The sequence below is a fragment of the Peromyscus maniculatus genome, chromosome 10 (assembly GCF_049852395.1).
Source record: "Peromyscus maniculatus bairdii isolate BWxNUB_F1_BW_parent chromosome 10, HU_Pman_BW_mat_3.1, whole genome shotgun sequence".
Taxonomy (NCBI): domain Eukaryota; kingdom Metazoa; phylum Chordata; class Mammalia; order Rodentia; family Cricetidae; genus Peromyscus; species Peromyscus maniculatus.
The window spans coordinates 71,817,996-71,837,177 of NC_134861.1; the positions used below are offsets into that span (position 1 = coordinate 71,817,996).

Sequence of the window (19,182 nt, forward strand, 5' to 3'; positions counted from 1 at the left end):
AGCTTCTGACTTCACTCACAGAAGTGCTTGCTCCCAAACTCTGACCCCCAGATTCTAGAGTTAACAGCGTTTTTACATACACAAAGGAGAAAACATTTAATGAGCTCTCAAATGAATTGCCACAAGTACCGGAATGGGTACTTCTAGAGAAAAGGAAATACCACCATATCAACTCCTCCAGTTGGCCTGTTTCAGTGGTTCCCAGCTATAGTCTGGTTACACTCAACCTTCCTAATACTGCCACCCTTTAATGCAGCTCCTCATGTTGTGGTGACCCCTCAACTATAAAATTATTTTTGTTGCTACTTCATAACTGTACTTTTTCTGTTATGATTCATAATATAAAACTCTGATATGTAGAATGTCTGGTATCCGACCCCGTGAAAGAGTCTTTTGAACTCTTAAGGGGTCGCGACCCACGAGTTGAGAACCGCTGGCTTGGGCGCCTGCAGATGTCCCGCCTCCTCCACGTCCATTGGCTGGTCTCTCCCCCCCCCCCCCCCCGGCCACAGCCTCCACTTCCGTCTCCACAAGGTCAACTTCCGGCGCGGAGCGCTCACGTGACCGGAGACGGGAAGTGGCGGGTCCTGGGCGCTTCTCATCCTCCCCGCTCAATGAGCAGCGGTCCACATCGGCTGCCGCTGCCGCTGCCTTTCCAGTGTCGGCCTCGGAGCACCCGCCTCCGCCGGGCCGGGCCTCGCGGTAAGCTTCCCGCCGCGGACCGCGGTCCTGGAGGTGGTGGCCTAACGGAGGCGCCGTTCAGTCGGCGCCGGGTCCGCCGCTCCCAGCCGACCCGGCCCACCCTGCTCCCCTCCGGGGGTGCGGATCTCCGGCCGCGTCCGCACCCCTTGTTGTTCTGGGCGCCGGGAGAAGGCTCCAGGAGGCAGCCCTGTCTCTCCCTCCACGGTTCCGCCCATCCGGGACAGATTATTATATATATTTTTTTCTTTTTTGCCAAATTAGCGTGCCCTGGGAGAGAAGGACGTGACATGGCTTCCACGGGGCCCAGTATAAATCCCTTAAGTGCATCGCCCAGCCTCTGAGCAGTTTTCTCTTCTGGGTGACAGCTCTCCGTCTGTGCAGTCGCTGGGCCCAACCCCACGAAGGCATTTGCACTGACACATTAGTATAATGATGTCCCGACTGAGCCGAGGGGAACGAGATCCATGATGAACGCTGGTGTTAGCTATCTGTGACGTGCAGGCTTGGGGTGTCAGAAGGCGAAGGTCTAAAGAGAACCCTGAGTGTGGACATGGGTTTGGGACTTGGGAAAAAGCTGTAAAAGGCCACTATAAACTTACTTGCTGGCAAACTGAAACGTTCTGTAAACAATGGAGAGTTCATTACTAGCCCCAAAGACTGACTGTCACGTAGCTACGTCATCCCATTCATGTCTGTCAGATTCTCCCCTGTGCCCCAGAGTGCTGCCTGGCACTTAGCAAATAGCAATATTTGTTGAATTATGTCTAACCCCTTTATGAGTTATGACCAACCCTCTCGTGTTGGGCCGTTTCCCACGCACTGAGTCTTTAGTATGGTGAGCATTGGCCGTTATTAATTGTTCTTTTGACCAGTTTTTACTGTTGTGGTAAAACAGGTTACATCAAGAGTTGGTTTTTTGTTTGTCTTTTTTTTTCTTTTTAAGTACCTAACCCACAAACCTGTGATAGAGCACTCCTCCTCCTTTCAGAGATGGCTGTGGAGATCCAGGCGATGACATTCATGCCCCACTTAGATAGCAAGCACTTGTCTAGTAAATGCAGTAAGTGCGGTCGACATTTAAGTGAAAGATTAGTGTGGATTAAGATCTTCATGCAAATCCAGAAATGTAGATTTGGATAGGGAGAAGATAAATCATCCTGCTTGGGAAAAGTGCTTAAGCCAAGATTTCGAGCCAAAAATGAACAAGTGCTTTGAATGAAAGGCTTGGTTTGAGAACGTTAGGCTAATATTGAGCAGGTGTGTGGTGTGAGGAGCACTTTTTAAAAGGTATTTGCTTCTTTTTCGGAACTGTAGAAATCTAAAAAAATAATAATAATAATAGTAACAGGTGCTGTTCCATAGAGGTAGTAAGTTTTGGTCAGTGTGTTGACAACAAAGCTGAGAAGAATAAATGTATGTAGATGGAGAAGTCACAGGATATGCCAACAGATTTCACTTTGACACGGAGGAAGTGGTCAATTATGACGAATTTTGAGCCTGAGTATTTGCTTACTGATGTGGAAGTTGGAAAGAGGCAACTTTGAGGGAACTATCCCTGATCTGTTATTGAGTGCTGCAGTATTACTTCACTGAAGTGTTTACTAAGCACCTACTGTGTGCCTTTGGTCAATTGCTAGCAATATAAAGCTGAATAAGATAAGGTCCTTGCCAACAGAGAACTACTTTTAATAGAGGTGAGTGCACTAGCTAGAAAATAGTTTGGAAGGGCTGTGTCAGAGGAGAGGTGAAATACCAAACAGTAGAAAAGGAAGTTTCCAAGGAGAAAAGGCTTCAAAGAAGAGAAAATGTCTTATCAGAATCTTGAGGGCAAGTTGGAATTTGATACAGTGAAAAGAATTTCGGAAAAAGGAAAAAAGTGAACAAAAGCCCAGAGGCCAGACAGTATACTGGGCGGTGTGCAGGTATGCAGTGTGTTGGGGATAAGATGGAATAGAGCTGTAATGTCACATCCAGGCCCTAGGACATACTAAGGGGTGTGCTGGCTAGTTTTGACATAAGCTAGAGTCATCTGAAAGGAGGGAACCTCCATTGAGAAAATACCTCCATTAAGATTGGGCTGTACGGGTATTTTCTTAATTAGTGATTGATAGAGGAGGGCCCAGCCCATCGGGGTTGGTGCCATTCCTGAGCCAGTGGTCCTGGGTTCTATAAGAAAGCAAACTGAGCAAGCCATGAGGAGCAAACCAGTAAGCAGTACCCTCCATGGCTCTACATAAGCTCCTGCCTCCAGGTTCCTGCCCTGTTTGAGTTCGTGTCCTGACTTCCTTCAATGATGAACTGTGATGTGGAAGTGTAAGCCGAATAACCATTTCCTTCCCAAGTTGCTTTGGTCATGGTTTTCGTGACAGCAACAGTCACCCTAACTAGGATGAGGGGTTAGTAACGTGGATACTGTAATAGAGTGGAGGTTAGGCTGGGTGAGTGTGCAGAGAGGGAGAAGAGAGCACTAGGGAGAATTGTGCTTCCTGGTTTGTCCTCTGTGGGATGGGTGGCCATTTCCACAGAGGGAGGAGACTGGCACTAGAGTTGAGGATTGGAGACTAGTAACTAGAGTGTGGGGCCTGGGGAAGGAGTCATCAGAGGTAGTGGGAAAGAGTTGCTGGGCGGCTTGAAAGCCAGTTTGGACTTGGTTCAGAGGTTGGCAGTGATGTGATGGCCATGGCTTTTTCTGCTGGCTAGTGGCCTAGAGAAGTAGAGAAGAAACCCAGTTTATGGAGATTGATAAGTGAGGACAAACTGGCTGCAAGTGGTAAAGTCAGCAAAGGGATGGATCCGAGGACCACCCACCTCCAGGCTAGCTTGGGAAAGAAGTTACATGACTAACGCTCAAGCGGAGGTGAATGAAGGATGGGAACGGAAGGTATGGGTTGTACGAGAAAGAAGTTTTGCAGTTGGCATGCAGAGAGAAGCTTCACAGAGTAGTATGTAGAAGAGATGCAGTTTGTGGAAGTTCTATGAAGAAGTCATTGTTCTATAAAAATGTACTTAATTAAAGCTTGTGTTTTCTTCCTTTACCGTTGAACGAAATGATATTAGAAGAAATTAATGCCATAGGCACATTTGCACTGAAAAATAGAGAGAAAACCATTTAAATTATTCTCATGAAAAATTGAAGATTTTTGAAAATTAGCTTAGTGTGTTTGAAGAAAGACTGAATTGGATGAGAAGAAAGGAAATGGAAAGCTACTTTTACAAGGATTTGATATATAATTCACTTACAAGATTCCCCCACTTGAAGTGTCCCTTCATCGTTTAGTGTGTTCACAAGTTTTTACACCATCGCACTAAGTGAAGAACACTTGCCTCTCCCTGTCAGCAGCTGTTCCCATTCTTCTGTCTCCTGACAGCTGCTCATCTTTCTGTCTTCATGAATTTGTTCCCATTCTAAGTATTTGTTATAAATGTAGGCCTATCGTGTATGGTCTTTTGTACATGGTTTCTTTTGCTTAGCACAGTGATTTATTGTGCCTTCATTCTTATTATTACTTTATTCTTATTATTCTTATTCTTATTACTTCATTCTTATTATTTTTCACAGCCTAAATGTGTCATGTTTTCCTTATCTGTCCATTGATAAACATTTGGGTTGTTCCTACTTTTTGGCTACTGCAAAATGTAGTTCACCTTCTCTGTGTCTGCAGGTTCCAAATCTAGTCATTCAACCAGCCACCAACTGAAGACATTTGGGGAAAAATGGTTTTTATACTGAGCATGTATGGAGTTTTGTTTCGTTTTTTAATATTCTCTAAACAATACAGAATAACAAGTTTATATAGCATTTGCACTACACTTGGGATTGAAAGTAATCTAGAGATGATGCAGTTTTGTAGGTTATATTTTATTAACTATAGCATCCTATGTCGGGCCTTAGACATCTGTAGGTTTGGGTATCTACAGGGCCCTGAAGCTGGTGCCTCCCCGCATATACTGAGGGTGGTTGTCATATCTCTGTGAACACTCACATGTGAGTTCGTCTGTGAAGGTCTTTTCATTTCTCTTGGCATTTGTGTGCTGGATGATAGTGGTGGGTGCGCGCATGACTTTGAAGCCTCTGCTGCACTGTTTTCTGAAGAATCCCACCAGCCATTGGGAAAGGAGCACTTGCTGTTGTGTGTCCTTGTGATTTTCAGCTTCCTAACAGTGAAAGTAGTAGATATCTCACTGTGGATTTCATCTGCGTTTCCCAAGTGCGCAATGGTACGGAATGCTTTGGTTTCTGGTCTTAGTCTAGATGAGAGCCAGAGGGCAGCTGCACATGTTTTCCTCAAGGAAAACATTCCACCATTCACAGCCGCTCCCCTCTTTTAGACATGGTTCCTCACCAATAGGTGAGGCTGTCTGGTCAGTGAACCCCAGGGATCTGCTTGACTCTGTCTCCCCAGCACTAGGCTAACAGCAGGCCCCAGCACGCACTGCTTGTTGTGTGAGCTCTAGAGAGCAGACAAGGTGGGACTTGTGTTGTCCTCGTGTTTGTGAGGGAGCACTTTACCACAGAACTATTGCCCCAGCCCAATACTGTGTTGTATGTGTGTGTGCATGTATGTATGGATGTGTGGGTATGGACATGTGTGTATTAGGGTTATTTGTCTGTCTGTGTATATATGTGTGTTGTTGAACACTTAGAAACATTTTTTGACTTTGACAATGCTGATTTTTCTGATTTCGTTTCCAAACTTGTAGCCTCGTGCTTTTATGATGTACATATATTAATATATCATATATTTATTTATTAATGAAGAATTTATCATTTGAGTCAGAAATGGAACAGTTTATGAGGGAGGGCAGTGGTTTTGATAATGAGCTCAATCCCTCGATTCTGAATTGTCTGCAGCTGAGAAAAGATGACAGCGATCAAGCACGCGTTACAGAGAGACATCTTCACACCAAACGATGAGCGCCTGCTGAGCATCGTGAATGTCTGCAAAGCGGGCAAGAAGAAGAAGAACTGTTTCCTGTGTGCCACAGGTGGGCATGTATAAGCAAAAATGTGTGCTTGGTACTTCTTCATTCCTTAGGGGCATTCCTTCCTTTAAAAAATATTTCCATTGTTTCTATAACTTGAGAAAATTATTGAACTGACAGATTAATTTTTCATTGTGTTTATTGACTATCGAGTGGGTGTAAGAAAGAATTTATACCTTGTATCTAAGGTAGATGACAAGTCAGGGAGACAGTCGGCACCTAGTGTATCTCTGAAGGGTCCCATCATCCTCCTCACCCCAGTCTGCTCTCCAGGAACAGGTGTCTGCCTCCCGAATCTTACCACGTTCCCCAGGTAGAATTTCAAACTAGATGCTATTTAGTTCTGCTTGTCTTTAAACTTTTAATAAATTGAATTATAATTCTTTGTGATCCCTCCCATTCAACAGTACATTTATGAGAATTTTGTTTTGTTTAGGAGTTTTTTTATTGTTTTACTTTTTGAGATAGAGTCTCACTGGGTTGTCCTGGAGCTTGCTACATAGACTGGACTGGCCTGGAACTCACAGAGATCCACCTGTCTCTGCAATCTGCTACCACACCTGGCCATAAGTTTGGATTTTGTTCTTTCACAAGGCTCTAGTCCCTTCCTAGTCACTGCTGAGGCGTATTCCACTGGGAGTGTCCTCCCAGGCGTCCACAGTGGTCTGTTTCTAGGCTTTGCTGTTTAGACAGCTCATCTGTGCATGTGTTTGTGCTTGTCTCCTGCTATACACACCAAAATTGTTTTAAAGAACATACTTAGATGTGGATTCTGCTCTAATATACAGTTATTTAAAGGGGATTCTCCTTCTCACTCCCACAGCAGTGCGGTTCTCTTGAGTTCTCTATGCCTTCAGCAGCAGTTGCTTCTGACAGACTAATTGTTGCCAGGGTGGCAGGGGTGACATGGTATCTCATTGTGGTTTCAAAATGCACTTTCCTGATTAACGATGAGGCTGAGCATCTTCTCATGAATTTATTAGCCATCTTCTTTACTTATAAAGTTTACCACATAAGTCTTTTGCTTATTTTCCTATTGGGTTGGTTGTCCTTAAATGAATTTGTACTTTTTTTTTTATATACTGTTATTATCTAGATAGATATTGTAAGATAGATCTATTACTTGCATAGGTATTTCTATTATGTGGCTGCATGCTTTCTGGTTTGTGGTTTCTCTTTGCACTTTTTATGGTTCCTCTTAATGAAATTGGAGGAGGTGGGAATGGAGGGTGGGTTGGGGGAATGCTAGGGGTCGGGAAGAGGGAGGACAGGGTAAATCTGTGGTTGGTATGTAAAATGAATAGAAAAATCTTTTAATTAAAAAAAAGAAAGAAATTTATAATTGTCATTAAATAAAATTAATCTGATGCTTTATGGCTTCTGCATTATTTTGTAAAGGTTTTGACTCACTCATGTCTTAGAGAGTGTGGTGTATTTGTATGTGTCTGTCTGTCTATGTACATGAGTACATGTATGTATTTCAGGGTTTTACCGTTTATCTCATTTTTGTTTTATTTTGTTCTTTATTCTTTCACCTTAATTTTCAAATCAACTTCTTAATTTCCAGATTTTGTTGGGGTTTTGATTGGGTTTTTTTGTTTTGTTTTGTTTTGTTTTTTTATTTTTTTGGTTTTTCGAGACAGGGTTTCTCTGTGTATCTTTGCGCCTTTTCCTGGAACTCACTTGGTAGCCCAGGCTGGCCTCGAACTCACAGAGATCCTCCTACCTCTGCCTCCCGAGTGCTGGGATTAAAGGCGTGCGCCACCACCGCCCGGCGATTGGGATTGTTTTTACCCTATCGTTCAAGTTGTAGAGAACTTGCGGTTTTTAGTGATATGTTTATGTCTGTGAACATGGTGATTTTCTGTTTTCATGAGCTTTGCTGTTTTCTCTAAAAATTTTGCATGTTGTCATATTTGCTGTGAGGTAATCTTCCTTAGATCTGTGTGCTGTTACCAGTGATAATGTAAGATTTGATGAAAGGAAATGATGTTGTCTTTTATAAACACCCTGTTTGCCAGGATATTGTTTAAGACTTTGCATCCATGTTCATTATCATGTGTAATTTTCCTTTCGTTCCCTTTGACTCTTTAACCACAGTTATTCAATAAATCAGGGCACATGCCTTGTCTTCTCACTGGAATTGTTGTGTTTGAAGTTATTTTTTTCCTTGAAAACTTGGCAGGAGAAGCAAGTAGAATGGCTAGACTAGTTTTGGGGAGTGGGATGTTGGCAGATTTTTGCTTAGCAAGTACAGTTTAGTAGGTACATTTTCCAAATATTCCTTAAGCCAGTGGTTCTCAACCTTCCTAATGCTGCAACCCTTTAATACAATTCCTTGTGTTGTGGTGATTCCAACCATAACATTATTTCATAGCTACTTCATAACTGTAATTTTGTTGCTGTTGTGAGTCATAATGTAAATATCTGATATGCAGGATGTCTGATATGCAACCCCTGTGACAGGGTGTTGGACCCCCAGGTTGAGAACCATTGCTTTAGTCCTTTTGATGTGGAAGATTTTAAGAGATTATGGGGGTGGGGGTTGTTGTTTGTTCCCTGTTGTTGCTGTTTGGAAAACCATTTGCTTTTCAAATGCATCGGCATTCATTCTAAATCCAAACTCCATTCTGTTGCCAGAGTCATGTATTGAAATTAGAAACTAGAGCATGCTATTTCTCTACTAGCAGCCCTGAGTACCTCAGATGGAGCCCTGAAGAGCCGGGCACCCATTTGTGGTGACTTCATTTCCATCCACCTTCTCTTGCACTGTGCTGCCTGTGTTGAATTACGTACTGTGGCTTTGTGGTGGCGTTAGGGTCCCTCAGGACTCTGCACTTACACATGTCAGTCATAGATTCCCCACCCCCACCCCCGGCCCTTTAAAACAGGGCTGAAGCTTTACCTCTCTAGCATCTGTCTGCCTTCCACCCTCTGGTCTGATTTAGGTGTTCCCTTAGGATTCCATGGAGTCCTCCGGTGACTTATTACAGAACATTGACTTACTTTACTCCTAAAGGTCACGTACAGCGAGGGAATGAAGAATGAGCAGATGGCTAAAGTGCTAACAGTCGTGTGTATTTTGTTCAACAGTGACAACTGAACGCCCCGTGCAGGTGAAGGTGGTCAAAGTCAAGAAATCTGATAAGGGGGATTTCTACAAAAGGCAGATCGCCTGGGCCCTTCGAGACCTTGCTGTGGTAGATGCCAAAGATGCCATCAAAGTACGTTTTCCCTAGTCCTTGGACTTGTGTTCACAAAGTGTCGTTCATGGATATATATAGCACTGTGTGCCCTGAGATGCTCTAAACTTGTCCTGTAGCTGTAGGCCTGCCATGTGTTGGTCTGAAATACATTAACCTCCACCTCTTCACCCCCAGCATTAAATAATTACAGCTGCATGCATTGTTCAGGTTTTACTTCGTTAAAACTTCACTTACAGTGGTGTTCAAGATACATAAATAAACCAGGACAAAATTGCCTTAATACTGTGTGTTTCTTTTTTTGAATTAAATATGCTTAGTAGAAAATTCTGTAAATTTTGGATTTTAAAGTAATATGTTGTGTGAGTCAACTGTCTAAAAACTATTCATTGTTGGGTAAGATATGACTCAAAGCATTTATGATTGCATAAAGCGAGCCTTCCTCCTTTAATCCTCCTGAGTGGGATGTAGACTCACCGTGAGGCAGCCAGTCAGGACACGTGACGTTTGTGAGTCAAATAAAGGAAGTGATAGGGGGCTACACACCTTCTTTTGAGGTGATTAAATGAAGTTTTAAGGATATAAATTTTATGCCATGTTTGAGTGTGCTCAAGCTTCAAGGACATAGACTAGTTCAGTAGTCACATTAAAGGGCACACCCACTGTGCCCCTGATGCCTCTCAGACCAAGGCTTGCACTGATGTAACTGTCAGACCTCTGCTGGTGTGGAGACCCACAGAGGCTTCCTAGTGAGACCTTACTCAGGGTCAGAGATCTGGGCTTGCTTTACCCAGCAGAGATGCATAAGGGGATGATTTGGCCACAGGCGTGGTTACCAGGTGTTTGGAAGGGTCTGCACTTGGCTGTGCCGTGTGCTTTGATCTTGTAAGGTCTTTTGTCTCACCCTTTGGTGTTGTATAAAAAGCCCTTTGGAATAAACCTTGAGGTGACTGGGTCCAAAAGAGGAAATGGCAAAGACACTTGTACATTGACCTCGTAAGATAAACTCCAGGGTTTTGTTTGTTACCTGGGCAGGGTCTCATGCAACCTATGTTGGCCTCAAGCTTCTTGTGGTAGCTGAGGCCATCTCTAAACTCCTGCTCTTGTGCTTGTTGGGATGACAGGCATGCACAGCCATGCCTGGCTGCATCTCTGGTTTTACACTTACTGTAGCATGAATCTAGGCATTAAAGAGCGGAATAAAACGAATGGTAATTGAATCAGTGCAAAGCAAAAGTAATTTTAGGAGATCCTTGCCAATGTGTGTCCATTACTCCTAAATGACACACATACACACAGAGGAGAGGAGGGGGAGGAGGAGAGGAGTAGGGGGAAGGGAGAGGAGAGAGAGACCTCTTCTTTACATATTTTATTGAACTAGACTTTTGCTTTATCTCTAAAAAGCACACAGGTTTTAGGAAAATGTAGAAAGCGGTTTGACAAATGTGGGGGAGGGAGAGTTAGGAGTATTTGGAAAGAAAAGTCTTTTTGTTTGGTTTTTTAGCTTCAGTAAATACTTTCTAACACGGAGGTGGTGGGGAAGCACCCTTTTGGAAAGTTTTAAGAGGAAATGCGTTGGCAGTGTAGACTTCCTCCGTCCGCTGCCTTCCCTGCATGAACCTGTTGCTTGGGGCGTCCCCCCATACTTCCCAGTACTTGCTCAGCAGACGACTCTCTGCTGGCTTGCTTAGTGGGGTTTTGTCGTTGATGTTTCATTTATGTAGGCACCTTGGTGTGTGTTTACTATATGTGGGTATGAATATGAAGTTTTTAGACCTAGCCTGGCAGGAGCCATTCAGTATCATACATTGATTTGCACAGCTGCTGCTACTGCAGCGCTCAGCCTCGTTACTGGTGTATGGGAAGTATTCCCAGGGAAGTGATCATTTCCATCAAGTTCATGTTAGTTGACAGTACTCTTAGATATGTTTGTAAGTAGTAAAGTAATTACTTTGAATCATCAACAGAAGTTTTCAACTAAAATTTAGTTATTACATTTATTCGCACATGTGCGAGCATGCATTCGTGTGTGAGTGTGTGTGTGTGTGTGTGTGTGTGTGTGTGTGTGTGTGTGTGTGTGTTGGAGATGCCCACGTTTCATAGCATACATGTGGAGGTTAGAGGACAGGTGGGGAGAGTCTGTTCTCTCCTCCTCCTGTGGAGCCTGGAGATGGAATGCAGGTTGGTAGGCTTGGCGGCCTCTGCCTGCTGAGCCATCTGACCAGTCAGCTTTTCAGGTTTTTGGAGGCTTAAACTCTGTATGTAAGTTGAACTAATTACTAATTTTATCCTACTGTTAGGTGATTATCATGCTAAAAGTCAAGTCTTGTTCCTTAAAATACCCCATTCTTCAAAGCACTAGTTACATCTAACTTTGCTTGCCTTGGAGGTCTATTGACATTTTGTTACCCCTAAATAATGCTGTGATGAATAAAATTATCTTCATACCCTATAGAACATTAATATGTTGGAATATGTTTCTGTCCTGTACTGTAGTGCATTGTGAGTCTATGTTTTAATTCTTTGGAAATGAACAATAGTACACATTCATATGATTTCATTTCCACATAAGGGTCAAGGAGTCCTGTAGTCAAGAAAGAACTATTGCTACATAATGGTTGAACTGGTTAGTTATTCTCAACCTGATACAAACTAGAGTCCCTGGAAGGAAGGAACTTCAACTGAGGAAATGCCTCCGTCAAAGTGGCCTGTAGGCATATCTATGTGGCATTTTCTTGATAGTTGATTGATGTGGGAGGGCCCAGCCCACTGTGGGTGGTGCCAACCCTGGGCAGGTTCCTTGGAGGTATATTAAAGGTAGCTAAATGGGAGCTTGGCAGCAGGCCAGTAAGCAGCTTTCCTTCATGGTTCCTGTCCTGACTTTTCCTCCATAATGGACACATCTTGTACCTGGAAGTATAAGATGAAATAAACCCCTTTCTCCCCAAGTTGGTTTGGTCATTGTCTTATCATAGCAACAGAGAAGTAGACAAAGCACTGATCTAACAGACTTATCGAAGGCATAATGTGATTCACATTGCCTCAGTTTCCTAAAACAACTTTAAGGTTCACCGGCATTTTTGCCTTTTTAGATGCTTACAATAATTCTACATTTTAAAAACAACAGTAAGTGCAGCTCTTGTTTCTCACTTGTTCTTAGAAAATACACAAGGGTTTAGATTAAATTTTTTCTCATGTTTTAATTATGTATATTCTTTAATAGGGAGTTAGTATCAGACCACAGCTATGAATAATAACACACTGTCAAAATATGTAACCAAAACTTCATAAGCAACGTAAAGAGAGAAAAGGAGCGCCATATTGAAGCTAATACACATTGTCATGTTACTGCAGGGAAGCTGAGCACTGTCCTTAAGTGTACACAGCCTTTCCTTTCACCCCTAGACTTGAAGGGCACCAGGAGAAAGTGTCCACTGGGAGATGCCGTTGCTTGTCCAGTTTTTGCTATAAATTAAATTCTCTAAGCACTTCAAGACATGGGTTGATGTGCGTGTAGTCACTGAAGCCAGGCCCTTGGACATGAGGCAAGTGTTCCACCACTCAGCTACATCCCTAACCACTTACATGATATTTTTAGTGGTCTGTTTTTGCCCCCCAAGAACAGCTTCCATTCTTAATTTGTCAGTCGGTTATAGAGTAACAATGAGAAGTGACGGGATCAAAATCAGCATATTTCTACTTCTTTTTGTTCTAGGAAAACCCTGAATTTGATTTACATTTTGAAAAAGTCTACAAGTGGGTTGCCAGCAGCACTGCGGAAAAGAATGCGTTCATCTCGTGCATTTGGAAGCTGAACCAGCGCTATCTCCGCAAGAAAATCGACTTTGTCAATGTCAGCTCCCAGCTTTTGGAAGGTAAACGTAAATGAAAACTTGTATTCGTGGTCAAGTGTTTCCCTGAATGCATATATCATTTGGCATTATTTAAAGTAATTGGAGTACTGGATCTACTTCATAATATGTCATAAAAAATTTCAAAGCATTTTTTCTTATTGAAGATATTATGTGTATGCATTATAGGATATTGATACATTAAATTTAAAAAGTAAAATCACTCATAAACCTGGGCTTGGTGGCACAGGCCAGTAATCCCAGCTACTTGGGAAGTTAAGGCAGAAGGATTACGAGTTCAGGACCTGCCTTGGCTCCAGAGTGAGGCTCTTGGGCAACTTAGTGAGACCCTGTCTAAAAATAAACACTGATGGATAGAGATGCAGCTCATTGCCAGAGCTCCTGCCTGCCATGTGCAGGGACACAGGATTCAATCTCAATACCTAAAAAAGATTCACTTATAAATCTATTCCTTAGAGATAGCTACTGTTAAAATTTTGGCATAAATTCTTCTAGGCTTTTTTTCTATGAATACTTAATTTTCTTTAAATAGGGAAATTTACACTTATGTTTCCTGACATTTTCTTTTCCTATAATAAATTCCGCACAAACATTTATTATGCTACTAAATACTTAGTTTAAACCTTTATTAGCATCGTGGTTTTCCGTTGTCTGGCTATACCATTGTTTGTTTAGTAAGGTTCCTGCCCTTTCTTACTTTAAACAGCTGTGGATGAATGTCCCCACAGCAGTACTTCCGTGCCTAGCAGTAGACATAGTCATGAGGAACCTAGTGCTGGGTTATACTGCCTGACTTGAAGTTCTGTCCGTTTCCTTTATTTTTAAAGTAGAGGGGATGATAGTGTCTGCCTACGGACCTCATTACCACTTCATGTGAGGAGCTAATAATCACCTAAGTAGGTCGATACTATAGTAACTGTTCATGCAGCAGCCGCAGCAACTTCTGTAGTTTTCAGTAATGACAATTGAGCGTTGGGGTATAGAGACAGAGAGGGAAGGTCTTGTTTTTAGCCTTTTCTTTCTGTCATTTAACTTGCAGCTCGATCTTTAAATAGTCGTCCCCTGAACCTTTGCCTGCCTGCCTGCACTGCCTGCACTGCCGTCTCCTGTGCTGTTCTTGCCCCGTCGTCCTACTCTTTGAAACGGTGTTGTGACTAACCCTCTGTGAGGGAGGGGGTCCTGGCAGAGCCATGGCCCTGAGTGACAGTAACTACACCAATGCATGAGTCACAACTGACTGAAAACAACCCCAGGAAGTGGTTTCATTCCCCGTCTTCAGGGACTAGTCAGTACTGTCTCTGAAAGACTGAGAGGAGATCTGGTAATAAGAAAAACAAGCGTGGAAGTTAAACTTCTTAGGATCTGCCCACTGCGGTTGGTGTTGGTGTTGATGTTGCCCCGAGCACCCAAATTCAGCATGAAGTTCAAATGCAAGCAATATGGGTAGTCGTTAAAAGTTTTAAATCTGTGCTTTTCTACCCAGCTAATATTCTTTGCTTACTTTCCTCTGCTTTCCTCGTACCTTTTACTCTCCAGAACTGCCTAAAGTTACAGAAGGTGCGTAACACCTTTTCTTCTTACTCTGTTCCATGTGTATGCATTACTTGCCTCTGTTGTATACTGTTGGAGTTGTACAAGGATTAATTTATTACAAAATCCATAGAGTAATGAAAGTATAGTACTATTCCGAAGGACTATTTCAGGAGAAGAAAATACTACGAAAGTAGTTGTGATGACTTAAAACACTTGTTTATTTGAAATGTTAGTGTAAGGCACTGTGGTAGATGAATGATTTACGTAGTCCCTGCCCTCTAGTGGTTAATAAGGAGTCACATCTGATAATTCTGCATTTCCACGATGAACAAAATGGCCTCATTGAAAAGATAAGGGACATGGCAGTGCCTCTCAAGAAACACTTCTATAGTACAGTCTCTAAATTGCATGTACCAGAAATTTTAATATCCTCCCCCACAATGTAACTAAATCTGCCTAACTTACTCTCTTCTTCAGAATCAATACTGTCTCACTTGGAATTAGCAGGTGTTTGTTCTGAGACAAATAAACAGATTTCAACCATGCTAAGTGAAAGTATTCATTTTCATGTAAAATAACAAACACTAAAAGAGCATCCAGACTTTGTGGTTTAGTTCATGTCCCAATCAGCCTATCCATAGCTTTCTTTAGAGCTAGAGTTCAGGCATGTTCTCTCATTGGAGTTACTAAGGAAATTTCTATAGTTCATCATTTTATCTATGCATGTGAGGTTTTTAAACAATAACAAAAATAGAATATGCAGTCAATATTTTCAGTACTCACAGTTTCTTGTGGATAATGCACATGCCTCTCACTTCAATTAAAAGTTATTTGAAGTGTGTGTGTGTGTGTGTGTGTGTGTGTGTGTGTGTGTGTGTAATAAAGAAGATGAAAATAACAAAAACAAGGAAATACTACCCAGAAAGAAAGGAAAGAACTGTTTTCTATGTTTATAGTTCATCATCACTGTTTTGTTAGAGCAACAGCCATCTCTGGTGGAGAATAGATAAATTAGATTCACTTCTTCATGCTCTCTATTTTAGTGGAATTGTGTTCTGGGAGATTTTGACTAGGGCCCATTTTAACACCTGTAAGTCAGCGAGCATACTAGACTGCATGCTTTCTTCTGCTCGTAGGACCTCACTTCAATAACATTGTGATTCTGTATGAAAATAAGGTTTGAGACTTTTCTTCATATTCTGAATCATTCTTTTCTATCCTTCAACCACTAAATGTGTCCTGTGCTTATAATCAGTCTTAACTAGCTGTCACCTTAAGTGCTGCCATGTTATAATTCTTCCAATTTTTTGATGACTTTCTTCCCTTACATTTTTGCCTGCTTTAAGAATCTGTTCCAAGTGGTGAAAATCAGAGTGTAACCGGAGGGGATGAGGAAGCAGTAGATGAGTACCAAGAATTAAACGCAAGAGAAGAGCAGGACATTGAAATAATGATGGAAGGCTGCGAGTGTGCCATCTCTAATGCTGAGGCCTTTGCAGAGAAGTTGTCCAGGGAGCTGCAAGTGCTGGACGGGGTAAGAACTCCTCGTGAGCTGTGAGTGAGGGGTGCACACCGGATTGCACTCCTCGTGACCTGTGAGTGAGGGGTGCACACCGGATTGCACTCCTCATAAGCTGTGGATGAGGGTGCACGCCGGATGGCAAAGGCTGGGGATGCTGCGCGTGTTTTCTACCTCACACTTCAGCTTTTCCAGCGTGGTTACTGCTGTCCCCCAGCTCACTCTTCTTGTTCATAAGATAGAGCCAGATGCTAAGGAGATGGATCAGTAGCTAACACACTTGGCACGCAAGCTTGAGGACCAGAGTTCAGATCCCCAGAACCCAAGTAAATACTTGGAGTGCATAGTAGCTCCTCTGTAGTCCCACGCTCATGAGTCAGAGATAAGGGGTCCCTGGGGCAGGCTGACTAGACAGATGAGGGAGCGCTGGGTTCGGGTGAGAGACCTGTCTCAGTAATAAGGGGGGAGCAATTAAGACATCCTACATTTGGTGTTCACGCTCACTTACACACATGCAAATGTGTGTTCACACATCACATATACACATGCACGCACATGATAAAAATCATTTCCAGTGAAGACATTTGGCTAAGGTTTTAGATTTTGGAATGTTCTTAATACGCAATGGTAGAAGAAAAAAGTAGACACCATCTTCTTAGGGGTTAATTCCTCCAGTCTCTGAATAGTTCATTACCAAAGAATAGCATTTTCATTGTTTGTAAAAAAACAAAACAAAACTGTAAGTACGAATCAGAATAAGAGAAATGCAGGTAAAATAAGTGAATCATGTACCAAGGGGAGCCGAGTCAGTATGGTGAGAAGGGAAAACGGTCTAGGTCTTGCCACTAAAGGGCTTTAGAACAGAACCCTCTGATTTCCCTGCATAGTTTCTGAGGCATGGTCTCAAATCTTAATACAGAGGCAAGTAAGCCTTCTCAAAGTACTGTGTAGAAGGTGGGTGGAAGCTGATTGACTAGATGCAAAGAGAGCGGGTATGTTTCCCCTTTCTGCTGCTTTTCCACATTTAAAGAGCACGGGCCGAATATTTTTTTTTTCACTTGGTAGGCTAACATTCAGTCCATCATGGCCTCAGAAAAGCAAGTGAATATCCTGATGCAGTTGCTGGATGAGGCCCTAAAGGAGGTGGATCAGATCGAACTGAAACTGAGCAGTTATGAAGAAATGCTCCAGAGTGTAAAAGAGCAGATGGACCAGATCTCTGAAAGCAACCACCTGATTCATCTCAGCAACACGAATAATGTGAAGCTCCTGTCCGAGATAGAGTTCCTCGTGGTGAGCATTTCCTAGAGTACCCGTCGAATGTGTAAAACTCATTTATAGACCTCGTGGGCTTGGGATTTCAAGAAATTACCGACTGGGTGATAGGATTGACTAGCTCACAATTAATTACACGTGCAAGTGTTGTGTTTGAATATATTCCAGAACCACATGGACTTGGCCAAAGGTCACATAAAGGCCCTTCAGGAAGGAGACCTGGCTTCTTCCAGAGGCATTGAGGCCTGCACCAATGCTGCCGATGCCCTTCTGCAGTGCATGAATGTCGCTCTTCGACCAGGTGTGTCCAACAGCCGTGATAGAACCTGACCGAGAACTGAGACCTGGTAACACTAAGAACTTTTTCATTTCAGTTCCTTCTAGGTGGCCATCATTGACTCTAACATCTTTACCTTCACAAATGTACTATTATGGTTATCTAGTGTTTATTCTGTTTAGTTTGGGCTTAACATCTCACTAAATAGCCTAGGCTGGTCTCAAACCCACAATCCCCCTGCTTCCCAAGTGTTGTGAGTGCAGACAAGCACCGCCATGCTGTACTCTCACTATAATCTTATTTTAAAATGTAATTTTATTTATACTGAGGTCAGAGGACATCTTCATAGATTCATTTCTCTTCTTCCACCTTTCCCTGTGTTCTGGAGGTTGACAGGTCACCTGGTTTGTGTGGCAAGCATCTTTACCTGCAGATTCATCTCGCTGCCCTACCACAATCTTTGGATCTTTCTTATTAGAAGCAAGCACAAGTACCATTCAGACATGCCAGAGAAGGCAGTGGTTCTAAAACTTGAATGTGTGTTCAGATCAGTTAGAAGACTTATTAAAACATTACTGGGCATATCTCCACATTCAGTAGATCTGGGCTGAAGTCCTGAAATTCACATTTCTAGTGGTTGCCACATGATATTAAAGAAGAAACAGTGTATTACATTATTTTTTTTTCCTTAATTTTTTTAAATTGGGGGCTGGAGAGATGGCTCAGCGGGTAGGAGCACTGGCTGCTCTTCCAGAGGTCCTGAGTTCAATTCCCAGCAACACATGGTGGCTCACAACCATCTGTAATGAGATCTGGTGCCCTCTTCTGGTGCACAGGCACACACGCCTGCAGAATACTGTGTACATAATAAATGAATAAATCTTTTTAAAAATTGTAAAGCAAGTAAAAAAGCCACTAAAGATTTGGGTTCTTCCAGACTGAAGTGTGGCTGTCATTAGAACAGTAGAGATTGGAGCTGCACCTCAGCGGGAGACAGTTTGCCTAACAGGGCTCTGGGTGCCGTGGGGAGTGGGGGAAGAAAATTAATTCACTGAGCATGGGGGGAAGGCCAGCAAGATGGTCGGTCCATCAAGAAAATGTATTTGCTGCACGACTTGGCGACCGAGATGGATCATTAGAACTTACTAAAGGTGAAGGCTGAGAATGGACTCCACAAAATTGTCCTCTGAGCTCCACATGCACACTGCCATGGCATTTCTTGTTAAACATGGAGGGAATCTTTGCCCTTACTGAGTCAGTGAGGGACTGTTGTTCTGATGCAGGCCACGACATGCTCCTGGCCGTCAAGCAGCAGCAGCAGCGTTTCAGTGACTTGAGGGAGCACTTCGCCCGGAGACTGGCCAGTCATCTCAACAATGTTTTCGTTCAACAGGTAATTTTAATTTATTATTAACTGACATATTTCCATAGGTCATTTATATGTTGCCCTAAACCTAAATTCCCACAACAATTTTTAATGTATTCATTTGGGCCTATAATATAGTCCTTCGTACATTTCTATGATTTTAAGGTTTTGAAATCTGTGCATAGTGCCTCATGGAAGTACTTTGGACTTCGGATAACCCTTTACACAGACATCAAGTTCTTTTTAGCTACATTCATGAATTACATATACAGTTGGCAGGTCTGTGTTAATTGTTGAGCCGCTTGTGTTTTTCAGTGTTTAGAGGTGAGAATTAGACCTGACTTCTTATTTTCAATGTTGCATAGGTTCTGTGTGTCAAATATATTGTGTACATGTAAGAAAACAATTAGATCAACTGTGAATGTCGTGACTCAGTCTCCGTGTTACAAACT

General features: G+C 42.6%; 1 protein-coding gene across 7 annotated transcripts in view; it reads left to right on the forward strand.

Moving 5' to 3' along the window:
• The first annotated feature begins 534 nt into the window (after positions 1-534).
• Positions 535-19,182, forward strand: part of Exoc1 (exocyst complex component 1) — a 45,077-nt gene continuing 26,429 nt past the window's right edge. For 2 of the 7 annotated variants that reach the window (XM_015998375.3, XM_006979736.4), the window contains exons 1-9: positions 552-702; positions 5,555-5,688; positions 8,779-8,909; positions 12,604-12,763; positions 14,297-14,317; positions 15,640-15,827; positions 16,878-17,105; positions 17,256-17,388; positions 18,648-18,757. In XM_015998375.3, coding sequence (XP_015853861.1) covers positions 5,565-5,688; positions 8,779-8,909; positions 12,604-12,763; positions 14,297-14,317; positions 15,640-15,827; positions 16,878-17,105; positions 17,256-17,388; positions 18,648-18,757 — 1,095 coding nt within the window. In that variant the 5' untranslated portion in view covers positions 552-702; positions 5,555-5,564. Of the gene's footprint in view, positions 703-5,554; positions 5,689-8,778; positions 8,910-12,603; positions 12,764-14,296; positions 14,318-15,639; positions 15,828-16,877; positions 17,106-17,255; positions 17,389-18,647; positions 18,758-19,182 lie in introns of all 7 variants that reach the window. The other 5 variants (XM_006979737.4, XM_006979739.4, XM_006979738.4 and 2 more) reach the window with 5 other exon arrangements.